General features: G+C 39.3%; 1 protein-coding gene across 11 annotated transcripts in view; it reads left to right on the forward strand.

Moving 5' to 3' along the window:
- LOC111926851 (guanine nucleotide-binding protein G(I)/G(S)/G(O) subunit gamma-4) overlaps positions 1–20,877 on the forward strand; it is a 94,583-nt gene extending 73,706 nt beyond the window's left edge. For 4 of the 11 annotated variants that reach the window (XM_086877767.1, XM_086877768.1, XM_023923592.2 and 1 more), the window contains 3 exons: positions 304–460; positions 671–742; positions 2,101–4,207. In XM_086877767.1, the coding sequence (XP_086733893.1) occupies positions 304–460; positions 671–742; positions 2,101–2,239 (368 nt within the window). In that variant the 3' untranslated portion in view covers positions 2,240–4,207. Of the gene's footprint in view, positions 1–303; positions 461–670; positions 743–2,100; positions 6,551–7,278; positions 7,366–12,309; positions 12,383–13,451; positions 13,580–13,675; positions 13,782–20,101 lie in introns of those variants that run through there. The other 7 variants (XM_086877770.1, XM_023923599.2, XM_023923597.2 and 4 more) reach the window with 7 other exon arrangements.
- The last annotated feature ends 3,328 nt before the right edge of the window (positions 20,878–24,205 follow it).

Consider the following 24,205-nt stretch of genomic DNA (forward strand, 5'->3'; position numbering starts at 1 on the left):
CCATCTTAGTGCCTTCCCCACTAGTGCATGAAAACTGGTCATTAAAAGTAAACTCACATAATGCTTTGTAAGTAAAATGTTCCAGAAATAGGACGTGATGGCTTCTAAATTACTGCAGTGACTTGGAGGTTTGTGTGCTTCCTGTCTCAGAGAGAGAGAAGTAATTGCAGACATCACTCAGTCATTTAAACCTTATGAAGTCTCAAGAAATTTAATTCTTTACCACGGAATATTTAAATATTATCGACTTAACTGTGGTCTAGATTTATTTTTTTAATACTCCCATGCTATGTTCTGTTGCAGTTGGAGGAGGCAGTGATTTGAGACTTTGGACAGTTAATGGTGATCTTGTTGGACACGTGCACTGCAGGGAAAGTATTTGTTCTGTTGCTTTCTCTAACCAGCCTGAAGGTGTGTCTGTCAATGTGATTGCAGGGGGCCTTGAAAATGGAGTTGTAAGGTAAGCATTTGAAATGTTTATTTATTAAAATGCTCTATCACTTAGGCTCACAGTTTGAGAGCATGTAGCCAAACATCACGCTGGTATTTGGCTTTAAATAAGGTGGACAAGCTGTTACTCAGCTCCCAGACATAGCAGTTGCTAAATAGATTGTTTATCACTGAAGTATTTGTAAAAGCAAGTGTGAAGAAAAATGGCTCTTTCTTTCAGACTGTGGAGTACGTGGGATTTGAAGCCAGTACGAGAAATAACATTTTCGAAGTCAGCCAAACCTATTGTAAGGTAAAAAGATCTTAAGTATACAATGAATTGTATCTTTCTCTTTAGGGGAAAAAAAAAAACAAACCAACAAACAAAACCACAACAAAATAGTCTTGAGTGTAGAACATGAAAATAGGAGGTAAACACCCATGTCTAAAAAGAGCAATACAAACCCACTAATTATTCATGAAAGCAAAGTGAGTACAAATGTACTGTACTTGTAATGACAGTAATAACCAGCTTCTGCTGCTGGCAGATGGAAATTAGCAGGATTCCCTTGAAAACTGAACAATAGCTATCCCCCTATTTTTAAATTTATTATTTTTCCTCAGAATCTGTGTTAAAATTCAATAATCTTAACTGTGCCAGACTCAAATAGACAGAGTATTTCTTCCTCAAAATTAAATGAAAATACTGCCTTTACTGTTTTTTCTGGTGGTAGAAGGAAATGTTGGAGAAGGAGTCAAACTCAGAGTAGCCTGGAAACTGCCATTTTGGAGTGCCTGTGTAGTTAGTTTCCTCTGAGTCCCATTGATTTAGATGAGCAGAATTCTCGTGCTAAATTTTCAGAATGTGGTGAAAGGATTGAGTCTCTGATATCCCCAGTGGTACGGTAGTCTGCACAAAGGTCTTAGAGTTATGCCAAAATTTTATCTTAATGTTAGCATAGTAACAAATTACTCTGAAAATTTTTTGTTTTGACTGTTGGTAAAATACCATTTAAAATCCAAGCTACCATTTTATCTTAGAAATTAAAAAGATTGTCTGATAGCAGTTATTGTCCTTGTTACCTCCTTTAAGTGGCATATTTCACAAAGCTTCTTGATAACAATTTAGTAGCTATTGAATAATTTAAAGTTTCCTGCTTAAATGTGACAGTAAATGGATGCTGACCTTCATGCTCTCTAGCATTACCCATGGCATGACTGTGAAGGGATTTACCAGCCCTGTTACAGCTCAGGAAATGCCCATCTGAACAAAAGTCCTGTGCTGTGTCATGAAATCTGATGGATTTAGTTTCTGCCTTTGTCAGCAAAGCAAGTTCAGAGGGCACAGAGCTCTGTTGCAGAAAATCCTTCCTTTCAAAAACAGAAGGGAAGAGTGTAGGATTTTGCTACTAATCCTGCCCTTTGCCCTGTGACACTGCAAAGAAATGAGTGTTAAACTGCAGGGGATGTTGAAGTGCTGGCCAAAGCTACAGTTCAGCCCACAAATGGGTAAGCAGGTGTATGCAAACTTAGCATGTACTGCTGTGTTAACGTAGGCACTGGGCCTCCCCTGACAGCTCATCTTTGCTGGCTGAATTCTCATGGGCTTTTAATGTCTTCTAGCATTATGAATAGCCACATTTGGTATAAATATAAATCCTTCTTTTGCAGCCTTACGTTTTCCTGTGACGGCCATCACTTGTTCACGGCTAACAGTGACGGGAATGTAATTGCCTGGTGCCGCAAGGACCAGCAGCGCTTGAAGCTGCCCATGTTCTACTCCTTCCTCAGCAGCTACGCAGCTGGGTGACGGCAGGGCCTGCTGCTAACTCATGTCTCTGATGCACTTTAATCCAAATAGGTTATAGGAACTCTTATTTAACTGGACTTTGAAGTACTTTGAATGTCCCTAGAATGACTGAACAGGTGGGGCTTGTTTTTAAAGAGCAGCCTAAGGTGGTTGTAAGATTGCATATGTGCATGCACAAACTTGAAGCATATCCAGGTCATCAGGAAGCTCTGGTCATATCCAATGCCAGCAAAGTGACTAAGAAATGCTCAATGCTGCAATATAAAACACCAACAGTATTTTTTTAAATCACTTCTTGTGCGGAAGTATTTAAAAAAAATTATTATGCTTATTCCCCCTCTTAGTATGTAAAATATCAGCAGCATCAAATTCTGTAAATATCTATTCAAATGTCAGCATATGTATATCTGATTAGTTGAGCGTGATATGGTTAGCTCTGGGATAAGCAATCCAAAACTTAAAAATCAACAACCATTTAAAATTGCTTTTTTTGAGAAGCAAGAACTTAGTAGGTGCTTTTTGCACCGTCTTATGGTATCGTAATTCTAAAAATCAAATTTCTGCTATCTTTATATTTGTAATTTTTGCCATCTTCTCTGTTAGTGGAATAGTCTTTGTGACAGACGACAATAAAATGTTCGTCTTAGTGATGGGTAGACACCTCATGGCATCGTGAAACAATGATTAGATCACAGTGCAGTGTGAATTCCCTAATTTTGTTTGTGATAGTTGGCTCTCCCAGTTCTGTGACAGAACATCTATTATGTACATGCACAGCTTATCTTCCAGAGCTCTAAAAAGAGGTGTTAAAGAAGGCACAGATGTGCTCCTGTTCCAGTGTCATTGAGGTTCAATACACTGTAAAATGTTTGAATCTAACTGCTTGAATAATCAATGTTCATAAGCTTCAGATGATCTGGAAAGGTTCACACAGATACGCTGTGCAAATCTCTTGTGTGTTCCTGGGTGCTATTTTACGAGGGGGAAAAAATAAGCCTCTGTCATGAACGGCTTAACAAATTTGACATCTTAGGCCACATGAAAAATTAGTATTTCAGTTGATGGATTTGAAGGCCTCTAAATCTGGCACCATGACTGAGTGCCTACTAGTCATGCGAATGGTAAAGCAAGAATGCTACGCAAGTCTGATGTAGTTACATTTTCCTTTTAAATTGCTTTGCTTTTTTATCACTGACATGTCCTGCTATTGCCATTCAAACTGCTGTATCTTCTCATGTTTAAGGCTCATACGCTTTCAGAACACTTTACATTAAATTGTCAGGTCGTGACGAAGGTGACGCACACGCAATCTTTACACTTCTTTTGAAAATTCCAGATAGTCTTCAGAAATTCTTGCGACTTCCTGGTTGAAGAACTTTTCAAACTAGAAAAACTTAAGAAAAATGTTCTCATAGTTCAAGACACAAAGGCTCATCATTGGTTCAATTAAGCAAGTGGCTGCACACTGTATGGATTGAGTTTTAAACTGCATATTATTGTAGCAGCATTGTATGGGATGGCTGTAGTCATATTTTTTGCTGTCTAAATGTTAATGTAAGGTCCACATACAGACTGAAAAGCTTCCTGGCTCATGTTAATGTGATGTGCTTTGTTTAAGAGAAAAAGACAAACATTGTGGTTTTGGGGTGCATTTGTGCTCCCTGTTTTGGGGTGTTGCTCACAAAGGCTTATTTTTTTATAAAGTAGAATTCCACTTGTTACAAACCAATATGCAAAACTGCTGGCCTTGTAAAGAGTGCAATATTATATATTTTTATGTAAAAGTAAAAATGATTTTTTGAAGCAAGGAATATTTATTCAGCTTGATATTCTGGAACTATTAAAATAACATTGCAATAGTGTCTGTGCATGATGTACTTAAATTTCCTGTAAATGTCACATTCCACACTGTATTTGTATATACACTGTCACATTGTTGGGTAATAAACAGATCTTTGTATCAAACCATTTTGAGATGATTAGAAACATGTTTTTGGCTTAGTTGCATCTTTCTTCTTTTAGGGAATCTTTCACACCTTGCTCCAGATCAGTTTCTGCTGATTCCCTTGTCCTTCGTATTTTAAAAATCATGGAGTGGGAAAATTCTGTTTATGGACTACATCTTGTGTCTGTCTAACTGAAGGTGGGGGGAATGTGAGATGGGAAGTGGGAAACTAGGCATATCACTTTGCACATGTGTGCACATGTCCTTCCTTCCCCTAGGATGCATGACTAGAATTTGGATTAAATGATGGCTTTCAAAGTGGAGACATTCCCCTTCCTTCCATCTGCCTTCTCACTGAAAATCTGTCTGAGCTGCAAAGGCAGAAAAGCAACTTCTCTCTGAATTCTCAGAAAGAGGGGGGGTGGAAATTGGTAGACTGGGATCTCGGGGAGGCATCTGACAGTATGTGAGGCTCTTCCTGTTGGAAGCCAGGGTTTGGGAGAGGTTCATGGGGAAAGGCCTGTCTATCTGATTGCAGGATTCTGTGTTAAATCCAGACCTTGATGTTCTGATAGTGGAGAGACATGGAGAAAAAGGAAAGGGGAGGCAATTGCTGGATATTCACTTGTGTTGTGTTCCAACCCATTACTGAAAGGGAGTTCTGATCTTGCATTTAGAGATCCACTGCTTAGACAAACCCATGACAATGAACAGAAGGAAAAAAAAAAAAAAGACAGAACTGAATTAAGCAAAAATATTATAATAATAGTAAAAGATAACCATGGAGTGGTGGGGGAAATAGTACCTGGCTTACTACTAACAAATATTTAGTTTACCTTTTAATTTCTTCATGAATTCTTTTGATTAAAGCTGTCTTGGGTTTTTTTCCTTCTTGCATATGAAAATGGAAGTCACACTTCCATATGCTGCTACTCTATTACAAAAGCGATCAAACAATTACTATTTAAAAGCTCTGCCTGCCTTGAAAAATACCCACTGGAATATTTAAGCCTCTGTACTTACAGACACCTTTTTTTACTTTGTTGCTGTATTAAGTTACAAACGAGTGACAAGTGACTGCTGTTTAGAGATTTATTTGCCATTACTGCTCTGGAGTGGGGTCTGAAAGGCACTGATTCTGCATCAGGTTTTCTGTAATAGGCTCTGTTTGGTATTTCATAATTTTGAAAAAGGATTAAAAATGAAATGTGGTTTAGAGCCAAGTTCATGTAAATTCAAGGAATAGAAATTTGTGTTAGCTCTATGGTTATTGCCTCTAGAACCTGTAGCGGAGACTCTTGGTTGTGGTGGAAGGTAAAAGTTTGCAGATTTAAAAGAAGACAATTTAAAAGAAAGACCTGTGTATTATATGATGAAAATACATTTTAAAACAGCTAATTTCCCACCTTTATATTATGGCTTAAGTCATAAAATTGTTAGAATCCAGCAGTAAAAACCGATGACAACAGTTTCATGATTGGAACCATCTAATGTGCCATTGTCTAACAGCATGTAAATCCCTTTTACATTATGAAATGAGGCCTTTTGTCGACTGAGGATGTAGTTGAACATGAATGAAAGAGCAGCAGCGTAGGCCACTGAGGTTTCCATCAGTTTCTGGAACTCTAGTTATGGGAGGCTTGTGAACATACCTATGTATATTTAGTGATGTTTACCTTATTCCTGTTGCATCTCCTACCCCAAAAGCCATTGACTCAGAAAAGGCTGCCCTTGTTCCAGAGCACCTTTTAAAAATAGGGCTCTTCCTCGATCTCTTCCATATGGAAAACAAATGTTGCTTGGAAATTCTGCTCCATTATGATGGAATGAGAAAAAGTGCCGAGGGCAGGTAGGAGAGAACATACATCCCTCCAGAGGGAACAGCCATCTTACTAGGGAAAAAATTAACGAGACTCTGGTGATCCTGCCAACAGGTTATCACGGCTGACAAAATTTTCAGTTAAAAATGTTGATTGGCACTTTTAAATGTTGCTGATCCATACAGCTTTTATAGGGAGAAGCATATAAAAATTGATCTGTGAAGCTGAATAGGATTGTTCTGACGTACTACTAGCCTTGACAAGGCGAGACAATGGCATTCTGGCCTGGATCAGCAATAGTGTGGCCGGCAGGCCCAGGGCAGCGACTACTGTGCACAGCACTGCTGCGGCTGCACCTTGAGTGTTCGGTGCTCAGTTTTGGGCCCCTCAGTTCAGGAAGGACACTGAGTGTGTCCAGAGGAGGGAAATTAACTTGGTGAAGGGAACTCGGGTGCTGTGAGGAGTGGCTGCAAGAGCTGGGCATGTTTAGCCTGGAGAAGAGTAAAGATTGCTCTCTACAACCAGTGGAAAGGAGGCTGTAGCCAGGTAGGGGCCGGACTCTTCTCCCAGGTCACGAGTGATAGGATGAGAGGGAATGGCCTCAAGCCGTGCCAGGGGAGGTTCAGTTTCGACAGTAGCAGGAATTTCTTCCCGTAAAGGGTGATTAAAGTTCGGAATGGATTGCCCAGGGCGGGGCTGGAGTCACTGTCCCCGGATGTATTTAAGGAAAGACTGGATATGGTGCTTATCGCCGCGGTCTAGTTGAGAGAGTGGTGTTCGATCAAAGGTTGGACTCGATCTCAGAGGTCTTTTCCAACCGAATTGACTTTGTTTCTGTGATCTGTGATTCTCTTTGAGAATAGCTGGATGATCCCTCGCTCCCTAGCGCCAGCTGGAGCCGGGGCAGGAGACGGCTGCGGCAGGAACGGGGAGGGCCGGAGGCAGGCCGAGCGTGAGGGCGGTGGCAGCGGGGCCTGCGGCCGCCCCGCCCCGCCGCGCCATGTGCCACGGCCGCCCCTCACGGCGAGGGAGGGAGAGCGGGAGGGACCGAGGGAGGGACAGCGGGAGGGAGTGCCCGGGGGCCGGCCGGGAGAAGGTGCCGGGAGGGGCGCCCAGCGCAGGGCGGGTCGGGGTTTCCGCGCGGGGCTTTCGCCGTGGCCGCGGTGGGCGCCGGTGTCCTGGGAAACTCTCGGGGCCGCGCCCGCTGCTCCCGTGGGCTGCTGCGGATAGACGAGGGCAGGCGGCGGCCGCGCGAGCCGGAGTTTCCCGGTTATCCGCAGGAGTCGGCGTCGGGCTTTGGGCTCCGTTGTCGCTGGCACCGGCGGGGAACATCCTTCTCCGAGAACCCGCCCCGAGCCCAGGTATCCCGCGGGCGGCGGGGAGGGGGTCTCTGCCCGGCGTGCTCCTTCCTCCTCCGCCAGCTGCCTGGGGCGAAGGCTCAAGGAAGTGTCCGCTTTTCCTGCGGACTGGCTGGCGCTGAGGGAGGAACAACTCCCGCTGCCCGGCTGCTGCTGGCGGTAATCGCTGATGTGTGGCGCTGGGAGCTGCTGCACAGCAGAGCCATTAGGGCAGTGCAGTGAGACAGAAAACTCGGAATAACAACTTGAAAAACGCTTCTGCCCTGCAGGAGATGCAGTGCCGAGCTTCCCGCAGGCGCTCTCCCTACCTTGTGGGTTACAATTCTGTTCACATAGGTGTAAGCGGGGTTCAAGTAGAATAATCAAAATTCCCTGTGTACTTCTTTGAAAGCTCACAGCTAGCTTTCAAAATTAGCTAAAGGGGTAAAACAGTAGCCAGGAATAATCTTTCTGCTTCAGACTTTCCAAATCTGATGGTTAGCTGGGCTATATGTTCACGTAACCTGTATGCTGATGATAAATAATACTGCACGAAAATATTGTCTATGGGAAATATCACATTAGTTCAGCCATTGTTTCCTTTGATTTTTTTAATGTTGAGAAGGAAGATCATATTTTTGAGTAAAAATTTGGGTATGACAGCAAGAATTTTTGGAACTTGCAATGGACTCGATATAGGACTGTATGTGTTAGATGAGAACTGAGCTGTTGGAGTTTCGCTGATTTGCAGTTAGATGAGAAGTTATTTTCAAAGTCACCACGTTTATGGTATGAAAATTGCATTCTTTCCTTATCGTAAACAATCGTTGTCTTTAGTCTAATAATTTCTGCTTGTACTACTAAGCTTCTCTTTAGGAGATGGAGTGAAAAGCTGTAGTAATTTTCTTGTTTTCCTTTGTGCAGCCATGAGATAGAGAAAGAAAAGGATTCCTTAGCCTCCCTCTCTCTTTACTGAGGTACATCAGTTGCTGTAAATCTTAGAGTAAGAACTGAGATAGCAGAGGAAGTTGGGTTTCTTTCAATTTCTTTTTGTTTGTTTGTTTGTTTGTTTGTTTATCTTTTAATTTCTTCAGTATACCAGTTTGGCATTGAACAGCCACGAGGCTGTAAATTTTGCTGTTTATGTTCCTGCAAGTGGATAATGAAATGTGATGATCTTTCCTCAATTTAGGATGTGATTTACAGGTCATTATCCAGGGATGATTCCCACTAATGTCACTGGGACTTAGTTGAATGATGGGGTTAACTTTCCTATTAGGCTGTGTGGTCCAAGAAGTACAGAGCTTGTGTGGGAGGTGTTCTTCAGAGTTGTCAACCCTTGGTTTTTTAATCGAGTAATTTCAGGTCCATCACTTTAGATTAAGGCAGCAATTTGGTTTAGGGCTTTTTAGATTGAATTCGAGAGGTCACTTTTATGGTATGGCATTTTAAGATTGTACTTGGAGCTAGATGGGGGGAAATTGCATCTTTTCTTCGTTGATACTTATAGAAATCCATCTCAAAGAGCTTGAAAATTCAGTTTTGCTTCTGTGTTATGCAAGTTTTTAGACTTTTTCTGCATTTTACTAACAAGCATTTATAATGTTTAGTAAGTGAGGGTTGCACTCCTTACCCCAATGCAGCATCAAGCTATACCTGCAAATATTTATGCAGCTTTCTGCATTATCATAAGATAAATTTGCCTTTGAAGTGCTGTTGGGTACAATCATCCATTATAAAAACGAAAAAGGAAAAGCTGCTCTTCGCAAGCATTTTTAGGAGCCTGGGAAATAAGGAACTTCGGCACACATGAGTTACATGCACCCAGAAAAAGGATGAAGTGAGGTAAACAAAACGCCAGAAAATGCAGCTGGCAGGGAGGCTGTCAATGTGCAGCTTTCAGGAGTGATGCTTTAGGAAAGGGCTGTCTGGTGTGGGGTGCCAGTCAGCAGAAGCTGTTTGGCTAAAAAAGGCTGTGTAGCTGCTGTCACTGTTTTTTGCTAGCGTGGTCGGTGTTCCCCTAAAAAGAGGAGTCAACGGAGACCAGGTCAATGAACTGGGTGTGCTGCACAAAACTGCGCTGGATAAATGAGCTCCTGTATAATCCAGGTCTGCTGGCTGCAGCAGTAACATGTAGACTGCAAGTAGGCTGCTCGATAGCACAGTTACTGTAACTACAGGGATTATCAGGACCTGTGTGTGTGCCTGTATTGATCCACCGTAAAAACAGCCAGGAATGAGCAAATCCAGCTGAGAATTTCTGGTTCAAGGGGTTTTAGGTAATTCAAACGATGGGGAGGAGTTGCTCCTTTTAAACATCAAAAGCAATGTGGTCAGCAGGTCAAGGGAGGTGATTTTGCCCCTCTACTCAGCTCTGGTGTGACCCTACACTGCATCCACCTCTGGGGTCCCCAGCATGGGAAGGACACTGACCTGTTGGAGCGAGTCCAGGGGAGGGACACTAGGATATCTAGGGGCTGGAGCACCTCTCCTATGAGGAATATCTGAAAGAGTTAGAGTTGTTCATCCTAGAGAAGCAAAGGCTCCTAGGAGACCTTATTGCAGCCTTTCAGTAATAAAAAGAGGGTTAAAAGAAAAACTGGTACAGAATTTTTAGCAGGGCCAGTTGTGGAAGGACAAAGGGTAATGGGTTTAAACTAAAAGAGGGTCGATTCAAACTAGATATAAGGGGGAAAAAAATTATGGTGGGTGTGGAGAAACACAGTAACAGGTTACCCAGAGAAGTGGTGGATGCCCCATCCCTGGAAACATTCCAGGTCAGCTGGATAGGACCCTGAGCAACTTGTTATAGTAGATGATCCTGCTCAATGCAGGGGCCTTCCAATATAAACCATTCCATGCTCCTGTAGACTGCCCACCCAGGTACAATATAAAGATAAATGTGTCTTCCTGTGGGAATAAAGGCCTAGAGAATACTTGGACAGTTTAAGAGGTTTCATCTTAAGAGAGAGGATGAGATCCACATGTCAGGCTGCAGCCTCAGACGAAACACATCCTGCAAGAGGGTGTTTGAAGGAGAGGCTTCCTCACATTCCAGAGAATGGGTGTGTAATAGATTCTCTTGTAATTAAAATTTCTGTTCTCTCCAGAGCTTTATTTCTAAGTAACAATTTTATTTCATTAAATAATATTAAGTTTAAGGTTATTAGCATAGATCCTAAGGAGAGCAGAATCAAGTGCCACTACAAAGCTATGTGTGCAATAAGGACCTTTATCAAAGCCTGGTTTGAAAGTGAGTGCAATTCTCATTTTCATCATCACACCACATGTAGCAGGGCCTTAAATGATGCACAGATACGTAATGTGTTTGCAGAGAGTGAGAGAAGGTAGAGGTATGTGTAACTTGGTATGTGAGGAGAAGTCAGCCTCACAAAGTTAAGGAACCAGGCCTGTCTGTAAAAAATTGAAATTAAATACTTAAATGGATGCTAAACACTTCCAGAGATACAGTAGTTAAATATTTAAATGCATGTAAAGGCCAAGGTTGGAACAGGATTTGGAACAGAACAAATGTTTATGCTTCAGAATATAAACAAACCTCTTGCTGGGGGTAAGTGGAAATTTTCTCCAGTGTCTGAAATGCCTAGTGCCAGACTTTTTTTGTTTTTAAAGTTATTTTTTTATGAAGCCTCATATTCTGGTTGTTTTCTGATACTGTGAAATGCTTTACTAGGCAAGATACATATTTTCTTTTTTTAAATGTTCCTATTTGTTGTTTTAGAATATAGGTAAGGATATATTATCTTTGTGGCATTGCTTTAGAAACATGGTTTGAATTTTTAGAAGCATTTTTATGCCTAATAGCCTTTTCAAAATTCTGCTCTGGACTTAACCCTTATTCTGTAAATGCTTAAACACTGGCTGGAAGTACTATGACCTGTGTTATTGCCAACTTTGTTGTAGTCAGCAGAGTTCAAATTGTCTAACACTAATGTTTGTAGCTTTTACAGTATGAGTGAATGAATTGCCAGAAAAAATTAGGAGATTTGGAATTCTCTGGACTGTTCAAGGAGTCGCAGTTGCTTAATTCAGTTTAATTTAAATGTATGTAGCAAATGTAGAAGGGCCTCTACTTTGACTTTTTTTGGCTTTGTGATCATTAGTAAGGTAGATGTGTAGATGATAAAATTTAAATGATTTACTCTTGTGAGGGTATCATTTTGTAAACAAAGCTAGACGTGTTTATTCTAATTTTTATGGGTAGGTTGATACTTAAAAGTGAGGGGATTGAGCCAAACATAAAGTTCAGAGATGAGCTGTAATTCAGAACTTTCTTCTTTTGTGAATGTCTTGTATCCTTTCTGCTGTTTGACTTTCCACTGCAAGTCAAAACACATCTCAAAACTGATAGGAGGCTGTGGCTTGGTTGTGGATTTTCTACGGTACATGGCATTTTATGCAAAGCCAGTTCCTCCACATGTATTCAGTCCTTTGCTTTGTGAGGAATATGAGTTAAAAAATGGTAAACAAAGATGAAGACAAAGAACCTGCTGTGTTCTGACATGATTTTATTTCATCAGAGTACTCAAGGGGGAAACTTGTGTTACATTCAAATGACACATGTATAGGCAGAAAACCTGTTCTTTGTCTTGGCATATGTTAAAGCTCTTGTTTTGTTTGGCACAATTAATATATTTTAAAGTAGCATTTCCCTGCCTTGAATAATACTAGACCTGAAAGAAAAAGGTTATATTGTTTCTTCAAATTACTGTTGAGCATGGCTCACCATGGCATTTGTGTTCCACCATCCTGTTTTACAGCACAGGTTACTGATTTTTAGAAACAGTCTGTTTCATACCAGGCTGTGAGAAGAAACAACTGTCTTTGCCTTGTCTCTGAGCATTTGTGTTTTGCAGAATAAAAGTAGTTAAAAAATTATTCCTCCATTCTTTCTGTACAATGGATTGTGTATTTCTCTTGAGTCTAACAGGGACATTTTACATACAGGTTTTTTACAAGAGCATTTCCAGCATCCTACTTTATTTCCTGTTTGTATCTTACACCCCAGTGACTAGATCAGGTAAGCTATCAAGGTTCAAGAAAGGAAATTTGTGTGGTTCTAGGCATTTGCTTCTTATCCAGAAATAAGCTGGAAGTATCCATTTTGAAAGGCTTGAGCCTAAAACTGCTTTAGCAGCAGTGCAAAATGCCTCCTTGTGTGTGTTTTTCTCCTGTGTCCCATCTGCCTCTCACACCCCATGTCCTTTGCATTTTGCTGAACTTTGCATTGGCTTCTGAGGCTTGGTGCCAGACTAATCTGGCTGCAGGTGGCACTTGTGGTAAGGACCACAGGAGAATGTTGCCTGTTTGGAACCTCAGCATCATCTTACTAGGTAGTACAGCTAGTCTGCGACCTGCCTAGGACATCTGTAGCCCATCATCTTTCCATGTGGCCTTGGTCCAACCTCCAGTGACTTCAAAATAGTGACTGTTCCTTGTGCTGGACCAGTGCTGTGTAGAGGTGTCAGCACAAGGGGGTCTAACACACAGACCACCTCTGGCATAAATAATATTGTAATTTAGTCAAGGTCTGAATGTGTCTCTACTCATTTGGTAACAGTGCTGAGGACTGCTGGATATTGAGCTGATTTACACCTCATCCCTCAGGGAGTAGCAGTGCAACAGAACCAAACGCTGACATACCTTACCTAGATGTCCCTTCCCAAGAGCTGCAAATCCCTTAAGAAGTAAAGCATTCCTGTCCTGGGCAGTGTACTGTAATGGGTTTAGTCACCTTTGCACTTTGCTGGGGATGTCTAAGCTAAACATTGGAAACCACTGCATTATTTCTTCTTAATCTGTTACCTCATTTCTAAACTTCTTTCATTGATAGTCAGAATTCTGACTCATTCTCTACCTTACAATTTCTCTCTGATGCTTGTTGGGAGCAGTGTGGTATTCGTTTCCACTGCACACATTTCTGAGCTTGTTTTGATGTTTCTAGGTGTAACTGGGGCGTGGAGCCAAACTGTGCAATGCCTGCAAGGTCTGTTTGTGAGCAGCTGTTCTGCGTTGGCAACGTGAACCAGGGCAACCATTTTCACACTGAAGTCATGGTCATGTGCTCTGCATTTGTATGTCATTTGCAGGATTCAGGCAGAATGCTGACGATTGAGGATGCAAATATGTCATGCAAAAAAGTGCCATGGAGCAAGAGAACAGAAATAAAAGCTGTCTGCTGTGTATTCGTGACCAACAGCCTGGCAGTGCTGATGTGGTGGGCAATGGGTTGGGTAGAGTTCAGATAACTCCTCTCAGTGATTGCTGCATTTCCCACCCCTTCTTTAAATGGTCTCCACTTTGTCTCTTCCAGGAAAAACAAAATGAAGGAACTAGTGTCAAACAGTACAACCAGTATTTCTCAAGCCAGGAAAGCTGTGGAGCAATTAAAAATGGAAGCATACATGGATAGAATAAAGGTAAACTTAGACTTATTGTTGATACTTTTAATTCACTGACTAGTTTGTGGAACAGCATGCTTTTAATAATGCAGAAATCAAGAATCTGCATTGAGCAATTAAACAATATTCAGTACTGTGGGTTACATACTGACTGGTGGGTTCTAGTGAAGCAATTTCCAAAGCCTGTCTTCAAGCCTGCTGCTGTGTGAGTGTCTGTTACATTTGTCAAAAGCAGTACTTTGTGAAATACTTAAAATCAGCCAGCAGGTGCACAGGTGTTCTTCTTTGTCATCTGTAGCTGAATTTAAGTGCAGCTCTGGTTTCTTGGTTTTTCTCCTTTAAGAATTGGAATAAGTGTTTAAGGTATTGCAAAATTTTTGAATAATGATGGCACAGGCTGAATTGCTTTGCTTTGTTTAGTTTTAGTGCACGCATCATTGCACAAAGAATGTGTATGATTGCAGTGTGCAAAGTTATGATTCTTCACACTTGATAACATGTTGCATGTGAAGATTTGGTTTCATCATACCTCTAAATACATGAAATATTATCATTAGAGGCACTATTAAACAGAGGTTTTAATTTTTTTTAACCAAAAAATCCTGTGGATTATTCTTGCATGTCATTCTGCTTTCCACTAGGCTAAAATTTTGTGAAATACCAAGCACCTAGAAGCTAATAATGCCACAAAACCTTTTAAGAAAGCAATGCTCATTTATTTTGCTCTTTGCCTCTGAATATAGGGAATACTTATTTTGATAAAAAATCCAGTCTCTACATGGAAGAAGTTTTTAGTCTTTCCATCTTTAAAAAGTAATGCATTGAAATGACCCAGTTCTCTGCAAACTGTAACTGAGTTTTTGCAAACTATAACTGAGATTATTATGTCAGTAGGATAATTTAGAAATGTTGTACATTAAAATCTTCATGTAGTCTTAATGCAGTCTATTTGTCCATCCATCCTGTGTGCTAAAAGTCTGCATGCAGTCAGTGCAGGCATAGTATATATTTAGGATTTTTAAAATAACCTCAGATCACAAACTCACCAGCTGGAAAAGTAGTATTTACAATTCATATACATTAGTGCAATTGCATGAGTGGTCAGTCTTGCTCATATGTAAAAAGAAATTTCAGTCACTCAGTTTTCAGTTTTGTGGCAGTTTTTAGCAATGTCTGTAAGACCATTGAATTTGCAAAAGTAGTTTCTCTATTTCTTAGTGTGTCACAAATTCCTGTTTCCAAATAAGAATAATTCCTGTTCACAGGGACAGGTGTTTGTTTCCTGCAGTAAAAGAAGGTCTGCCTTGGTCTGTCCCAGCTCAGGTCCTATTGCAGCTGCCTGAACAGAGCTGGCAGGGGAGGGTGTGGGTGGCAGAGGAAAGGGTTGGAAAAATATGGTCCAGTTTATTGGCATTTGAAATTGTTGATACTTAGTGGATTGTCTTAAACCTGCTTCCACATATGCAGTGATAACTGTCATGTCCCACATCATTAGGTCAGTTATGCAAATAGCTTCATTAGGTGGGTGTATAACGTTCTTAATTATGAATGTAAGAAAGACATAGCTGCAAGAAAGACACAGGTTGTTTTTACAGTCAATTTAATTAAAAAGAACACAGTTATTAGCAAATGTGGCAGACCTAAAAAACAGGTAGCTTGAAAGTGCAATTAGTTTGCCTTTTGAAACAGCCTGGGACCAAGAGCACACCAAAGAAAATCTGACATTTCAGAGGGTTCCTATACTAATATAAAATATAGCCTTGATTTCTAAAATTTCTAAATTTTTTAAAAAATGCCTTGATTTCTAGAATTTCTTCGAACAAGCATATGAGGGATTGTAAGAAGCAGTTGATTTGCTTTTTATTCCTTTAAAATCTGCTTGGCTTTTTAATCTTGAATCACTTAAGTGTGTGTTTCAGCACAGCCAAATTTTACCAAGAGGCTTTCCAGTGGTTTCAGCAGGAGATTTTAAGTTCTCAAATCATCACTGTAAAGGCAGATAAATGAACTTGCTTCCTTTTTTTTCTGGTGTTTTGCATCTGATTAAACTAGTTAGACATTTAATAAAAGATCAGGGCTTTCCAAATAATTTAATTAAATCTATTTTGCAAATAACTATAGCCAAGTTGTTATTGCCACAATAGGCAAGACCACATTACCAAGATTGAAGAGGTGTCTGTGTTATTGACTGGGGAAATCAGAAGTTTCTGTTTATTTTTCTACTGCAGAGGCACTTTGTTTCCCAAGCACAGTAGCTGCTGTAACCAGCAAGAGTTGGGTCTGCACAATTAGAATGTTGTAGTTAAAAGTAGGTTGATAGTTGCTGACTTCACACTGTGTTCTGGATTTTCCAACTAATTTAAGGAGTCCTCTTAAGTCCTCTAGCCAGTCAGAGCAGCAAAGCAGTGCTGTGTTCTGAAGTTCTACACACAACTCGCTGCTGAGGTGAGAAAGAAACAGGATGACTCGAAAGAGGAGGACAGAGTTACTGGTCAGTAGTTGGAAGGAGGATTACTGTGGGTTTTTCGTAATAGGAATCCCAGAAGGATCATGACTGAACCTGTCTTACCTGGCAAAAGAACAGCTAGAGTTATAACAGAAGTAAGGAGGAAGCTGAAAATGCATATTCCTAGGTAGGAACAATCGAAGTAAATCAGATGAACAGTGGCCTTGTGACACACCTCTGTGTGATGTGTCTTCTAAAAATGCTAGCAGTAAAATTGAGAAAGCAAAGGTAGTATTGGTGTTTATCAGAGTTGTTCTCAGAATAAAGCACTACTTAATCTTCTCTTTGCAAGCAGAAAAGCAAGAGTGCTCTGACATTTAAGACACTTGGTATATCAGTTACCATTCCATTTTCTTTTTCCTTAGGAAGATAGGAAGTATTCCTAACTGGTCCTGAATAGTGTTGGGAGATAAACAGTGAGAATGCCAATAAATGTGTGTGAATCTCTTTGTTTTAGATGTAAAGGATAAGCAGAGTGGGTGTTGTAGCAATGATGGTAATTAGTCACAATCCATGACAAGGCAGAAGACATCATAATTGCAGCCTTTTGCCCTGTCACTGAAGCTTATAATTATTAGTGCAGCTAACAGGATGTTCTAACTATGGCAGTTTTTATCACCTCTGCTAATCTGAAATGTAATGGTAAAATTTCAGAGTCCTCCTGAGACTAATTCTTTAAAGCACCAGGATTGAGTGTTTTGTTAAATTTGTTTTTCCCTTTTGTTAATTTGATAACCAGATGTGGTTTTTGCTACAGAGAGTAAAAGTAATTCTACAAAATGTGAGATCAGTGTGCTACCTATCTACTCCATCTCTTCTAATCTATACACCTTAAAAGATTTTTTAAGAATGAAATGTTAACTTCCTGATAGAATTCATCAATCAAACTGGAGTCTGATTTTTTTCTTTAGCCATTTCTGCAATATGTATAAATTACTTTGAATTTGCAGACCAAGCCATATTAGTAGTAAAGCTGACATGATAAATGTGTTAGCTTCATTTGAATATTCAAATCACATGCATTTATTTTAATTCTTAGGAAGAGCAATTTTGAAGCTGTCCAGCAACGTTGGGCTACAAATAACCCCAAAGGCGAGTAAAAGCTACGCTAGAGTGGGCTCCATTTAACCCTTTCCATAGCACAGTGGGACAATCAGCACACCAACATGTACAGCACAGCCCACACCTCTGGGTGCTGCCTGTACCAAAGCAGCCATCCCTGCTGGAGCCTTGGTGCTACGCTCAGTGCACAGGCCTTCCACCACTGCTCTTCCCAATAATGACACTGAGCAGGAAACTTGCTGGAGGCAGTATTGTATTTTGCTGTTTTTTGGGCCACAGGTCTGACTTTGCCAACACCACTCACAACTGCAGGAACTCGTGTTTTCATCGCTCCTGGACTGTGATCAGCTCGTTTAACTCCCTATTGTGAATGGTCATTATTCCACTGTGCAGGCCTAAGTTACTCTACTTTTAGTGAAGAAATGGTTATAATTCACTTTTATGACTCCTGTAATCCCAGTGGGAAGAATTTTCCCCTCAAAATCTTTTATTTGTTTAAAGGATGAAAATATATGGTCTAGTGTGGGTTTAGTTTGTGACAATGATCATATTTCTCAGTTTCTTGTTGCAGGTTTGTTTTTAAATAAATTGTACTATGGTTTGTTTAAAAGCAAACTGAAATGTGACTTAAACACTGTGACATTGAAAGAAGGGTTTTTCTTCACAGAAAGGGGTGAGAGGGCATTGGAGTGGGGTGCCCAGGGAGGTGGCGGAGTTGCCATCCCTGATGTGGCACCAAGTGCCATGGTCTAGTTGACAAGGTGGTATTAGGTCAAAGGCTGGACTTGATAATTTCAAAGGTCTTTTTCAACCCAGGTGATTCTGTGAAATGCATTGCTCTGCTTCACAACTTTCCTACCAGCATTTCAGGATAAGTTAGATACAAAAATGCATGTAGAGCTTTTTCTAGTGAAACTCCCTTTTGTTTATTATATTGTATCAAAGCACAACAATATGTAGAGAAACAGGAAATTATATTATTGGGTTTATCCCTTTTAAGAATGAAGTCTGAAATTGTACTTCTCTTCCATTGAATGAAAAGCAATAGACTTGGGCTGATGTTGTTTACCCATGCATGGAACGAACAAGATCATTACAGGAAAATCATTACAATCCTTTGTACTTTGAAGTCTGTAACTTTCCATGCATTTTTGTTTTACCTGCTTCTTTCTTGAGAAGCACTGGTCCTTGTGAACATCTCTTCTGATATGTTATGTTTTCTGTTTCACCTGTGCCCAACAGCCTTCTGTTCACATGTAGTGTCTTTGCCACCCTTTTGTCTTACAGGCCAGTTCAAAGACAAACTAATTTTAAATAACCTTAACACTCTTATATCCTCCATTAGGGGGATAGTCCATACTATAGTTGGCACTGTGGGGTGCCAACCACATGTTTTCCATAGGCTTAAGCATTCTACAAAGGCATACAGAAATTAAAAATAAAGAAATTAAGAAATAGAGTCTGTAACTGTCTTCAGAAGTTCATTCAAATTTCATGCAAATTCTGATTCAATACCCATTGACTTCATAGGTCTGATCTGAAGCCTGCTATGGGCTGGGTCCATGTGCAAACAAGCAGGGCATGGGGAAGCTTAAAGCTAACACTGATGAAACACCTGCTAGAAAAATATCAGAAATGTGATTTGTTTCTTCTCTTCACTCCAGTTGTGCAAACATGCTGACCTTGGTGTTGGAAGGGGGACAAGCTGTCATGGTGCTCAAAGAAAAGACTTCTTTGTAAAGACTCCAGAATTCATTTTTTCAACTACCAGAATATTGAAAACCCAATAATTCACCAAAGTAAAGAGATACAGATAGCTGTGAATGTCTTATTGACCGAGCAGAACAAAAAAAAAATTGTGTATACTTTCTAAATTCTTGAAAAAATTAATGAATCACTATGGCCTACTGCCACCAATATTCTTACAGCACAAAGCTGAAAAAATTACAAGGTTTAATATTTCATTTTTTACAGCTTGCATTGCAAGTATTGAACACACTGCTATATTTTTGTATGTATTTGTATTTTTGTAGACTTTTCAGTAAGCAAAAACCCATGTTCTGAACTTGGAGACTTGAGAATTATTTATTTTACAAGTAAAAAAATATAAAATTTAAAAATATTAAGATAGTGCTCAAGTTTAAATGAATGCTGTGAATAAAGAACTACTTATAGTAATTTACTGAGCAGAAGACATTAGTCTTGCTTCATTGAAAAGAGCAGTATTTAGCTTAAATGAGAGCTATGAATCATGGTGTTCAAGTTTTGTTCGTGATCTATTATTTCTTTTTAATCCCATGATCATGTGTCTAGAGAACTTTTTATTTTGCCACCAGAGGAACAAAGGACAGAGAGAGAGTGTGTGTGAAAAACCTTAAAACCAATGAATGGGAGTAATAGCTGAAGCAGGTTTCTCTACAGAAACAGACACTTCAAGGAGAATCCTTATTGCTTATGGGTGATTAACATATAAATGTTTTAATAACTATGTGCTCCTGACCTCCTTGTGATGGAGAGGAACAGCTTGATGTGGATGATGTCAATTGATACCATCTATGTCGCTATGTTAGATAAAAAGTGTGTAAGGATTACTAGCCCTAGGAAGAGCAAATTGAGAGATGTGTCTAATATTTAAAAGGATAAAGCAATCTACTCTTTGTTTTATGATAGCTTACATTATCATTTGTTCTGTGAAAAAATATTTATGCAATTTAGATTGGTTCAGAATTAAGTGTTACAGTAGTTCTCTCTTCTCTTCTACCTCTATTAGGTATCCAAGGCTGCAGCAGATTTATTGGCATATTGTGATGCACACATTGGAGAAGATCCCCTTATTATTCCTGTACCTGCATCTGAAAATCCCTTTAGGGAGAAGAAACTCTTTTGTACTATCCTTTGAGTCAGTTTTCAATTAAAAATGTCATCTGCTAAAATTTGGTATCAGTGTTGCATGCTTTTAGCATTTTTTTCTTCAGATGTCAACACTTACCCCATAACTACAATATTTTTGGAAGGTAGTGCAATTTCTGTTAAAAAAAGTCCCTAATTTTTTTTAAAAAAAAACCCTAAAAAATTCAAGGTAATGCTTATCTTTCAGAGCAATGTAAAAGTTTAATTTCAGTTCTTCATAAACATTCTTTTGGTTGTAATGAAAATATCAAGTACAGTATCAAATTGTAGATGTCTTTGCCAGTCATAGATTTTTCTGGGACCTAAATGAGTCATACCAATTCTTGAAGCTATTTTTAACAATCCTATTTTCTTTGGAAGGTGAATTCAATTCAATTGCCTTTACAAATTTCTATCTAAAGAGAGTAGTGTGACCTTTTCCTCAAGTAGCACTATCTAGGGAAAAGTCCCAGTGATTTACAGTGTTTAGAATGATCGGACTTATCCAGTAAGTGGTGTCTATAAATATGTTTTCTGAAGACTGTAAGAAACTTGACTACAAAAACAATCCTAGTGAAGTGCCATTGTAGCTATGAGCAGAATGGAGATGTATAGTCACACACCAGGATTACATCAATAAAACTGTAGAAAAATGTGGTTGCTTGTATCTTATTTTCAATTACAATGATTTAAATTATTTAGAAAGTAAACTGAACTGTGAAATAAGTGTTCCTGAGGGTTTTACTGTGGGGGTGTAAAACTGCCCTGAACAGCACAGGGATAGAAGAATTACATTTTCTGAGCAGCTCCCTACCTGCTTTTGCCCATGAGAGTAGGACTTTATGGGGATGGAGAGTAATGGTAAATAAATATTGTTCTAGGATATGCAGCGAGACCACTGTGTTGACAGCCACTATGTTTGCATATTTTGTGGCTGCAGAGTAGTTAAGTTGTCAGCAAGTAATTCGTTGAGGTTCTGGGGCTTCTTTTTATTTCAGCTTTAAAGTGCAGTGAGAGGAAAAGAATGAGGTGTGAAATAAGGCTGCCTTCTTCATGAAGTAAAATTAAGCTCATGCACAGCACCTGATGGAAGCAACTGTTACTTTACAGACTTCTATTTTTCTGTTCTTCTCCTTATTAAAAAAAAAAAAAAAGTGAATTATTTTCCAAACTGATGCATTAGGACAGTTGTCTCTCTGCAGTACCTGATATGTGCAGTGTATCAGCCAGCCCCATAAGGCAGGAGACAATTTTGTTGGAGAACTGCACCAGTCTGAGCTGAGACTCTGAACAGCCACCAATAAAGATCAAGCTTCCCCCCATCCTCTGCACAAACTTGTATTCCATAAACGTCTTAAATACCTCCAAGGCAAAAACTAGCTGAGGAATTGAGGGCCTTGGGATGTTCTTAAATGCTGAATTTAGATGCTATAAAGGGCTGCTTGGTGAACAAAGCCATGTGCATTTACCCCGAAGTGCATGTACCTTCTCTAGCTTATTTTTAGCAATTTCCATCAATGTCTGTTGTACTGTTTTGTGCAGTGGAAATACAAGATGTCTGCATTGTACAGGTTTTGTTTTCTTTGCCATTCAACTTGGATAATGTGCCTCACCCGACTGGGCACACGAGACAGGGGGCTTTGGACAGTGCTGCTGCTGCTGGCAGAGCTCACCTCGTGTCTTACATCCAATGTTATTGTAAAAAAACCCTACATAACCATATTCCTTTTAATCAATAGGCTTTTGGGATGTCTTCCATTTAAAGATTTGGTGTTTGAACTGGGCAGCTGAAGACATCAGTATCTTATCAAGCTTGACATACCTATGCTGAAAAACATTCAAGCATCTTGAACAGATATCATTTTTGGTAGGCTCATTCTTGGCTCTTATTTCAAAGTTTTCAGCTTAAGGAATCTCACTCCTAACTTTTAACAAGACTATTTTCATATGTATGGTGTGCTTTTATTTTGAGGGTAGAGAAATAGGGTTTAGCTAACTGAGTAGCTATTTTATTGACAGCGAAATAAAAAAAGGCTTTCTGAAAATATTTATTAAAAAAAAGAGCAACAAAATGCTTAATAAGGTTCTTTAGGGAATCCTTCCTACAGTGTACATGATTTGGTAACTGCTCTGATCACCATGGCAACATTTTCATTTGTCCTTCCGCATGTATGGTTTTAACTGGAACAGCATGGGAGGAGAATATAGGGCATACAGCTTTAGTCTCAAAGGCTTTGTAACAACTTGCATTTGAGGCTCATCATTAAGGTTCCCATCTAAAATAACAAAATTGCCGCAGCTTATTACAGTATTGCAAACAACTTGCTTTCTGTTTCTGATTAGGGTTAGTGTCTGACATCCTGAGATTGAAACATTTCAGTGTTTTTGATCATCTGCGCTTGTAAGAGCTACATTTACAAAAGTCCAGAATTACTACTCACAAGAGGAGAATGTAATTCTTTTGATCTTCAGGTTTTTATCTAAAATTTTTCTTCAAGGAGTTGTGAATGTGTTGGAGTTATGTTTTAAACAGCTGGTTCCCATGTTTGTGGCTTCTTTTATCAATTCTTAAATTTCAGTAAGTTAAAAAAAAGAAAATGTATCTATTAAGATGATTTCATACTTCCAATTTTAAAAAAATATATACATGAAATACCATAAAGTGCATATTTATGTTAGGAGATGTCTATAATGTGTTTGAAGAGGTTAAACTGTAGAAGCATAATTCCTTACTGGAAAACAAAACATCTTTCTCTAATATCCTTGGGCCTTATTTACCAGTTCCTTGAATGAAGATATACTGTTGTCAAATTAGTAATTTGAAGGGGAAGAGGGTAAGGAGAACTTAGAAGATCAACACAACAAATAAAATTGTAACAGCTTTGGATTGCATGAAAGTATATTACTTTCCTTAAGAACACCATCAAAAAATTTACTCTCTGAAGGAGAATGGCATCTTCTGGTTAGCTTTTTTTTCAATGCCAGCTTGATCCAAAAATCTTAAAAGAAATTTAAAATAATATCTTTTCCTCCAATCCCAGCAAACCATAAAATTACTTTGCCATTATTATATTTTGTATTGCTCTGACCTTTGAGGCAGTTTGGATAATCTGCTATTGATACTTGAGTTTCATGCTTAAGCATGTTGTCCCAGCTCTACACAAAAATATCTGAATGATATTGTACATTTTTCTAAATAATGAATACATATTATGTCATGAAGTATAGAATGAAATAAAAAAAACTCCAAAGCTCTCCAAAACATGAATTTATCTAACAGAAAGGCTTCCTGTAGGCTGAAGCAATGAGTTTATATTGTCATCAAACAGTCTGATTTGATTCCTACTAATTTCAATGAAAACAAAACCAGACCTGCTGCCATCCTAACACTGTACTGCTCTCTCTCTCTATTTCATATGTCATAAATATGCTTGTTTATTTGTAGTTCAGGCCCAGAAAGTAATGGGTGCTTTCTCTTAACTGTGTGAGTTGGGGCTGTCATCTCACAGAGTGAGAACTTCAGAACAGAATTGGATTCAAGGGAGGTTTGACACATTTTGAGTAATCCTTTCTTCATATCCCAACTTGCTGCTCTGATGAAATAAGAGTTCCCAATGGATTGGTGGTAAATTGTAATGTCTTGGTAGCACATGTGGGGCTGGCTGTTTTGCCTCCATCAGATTAATCTCCTTGGTTTACTTTGAATTTAAGATGCTACCATTTCAATCCTAAAAACTATATTCCTCCTCTCTATTAAATACTAATTTCCCCTTATTTGCTTCCTATATCATGTATTAAATTAGTAGCAGGGTACTTGGCTGATGCTGATAGGCAATTTTTTTAAGATGACCTCTATGAAATTATGGTCAAAGAAGGAGAAAAATATGGAGGGAAGTTTACACTGAGCTGTTCTACACCACACCATAGGTTAAAATAAATACAACCTTTGCTGTCAGTGGAACTAAGGTAAATAATTATGCATAAT

The sequence above is a fragment of the Cyanistes caeruleus genome, chromosome 2 (genome assembly GCF_971803275.1).
Source record: "Cyanistes caeruleus chromosome 2, bCyaCae1.hap1.1, whole genome shotgun sequence".
NCBI lineage: Eukaryota > Metazoa > Chordata > Aves > Passeriformes > Paridae > Cyanistes > Cyanistes caeruleus.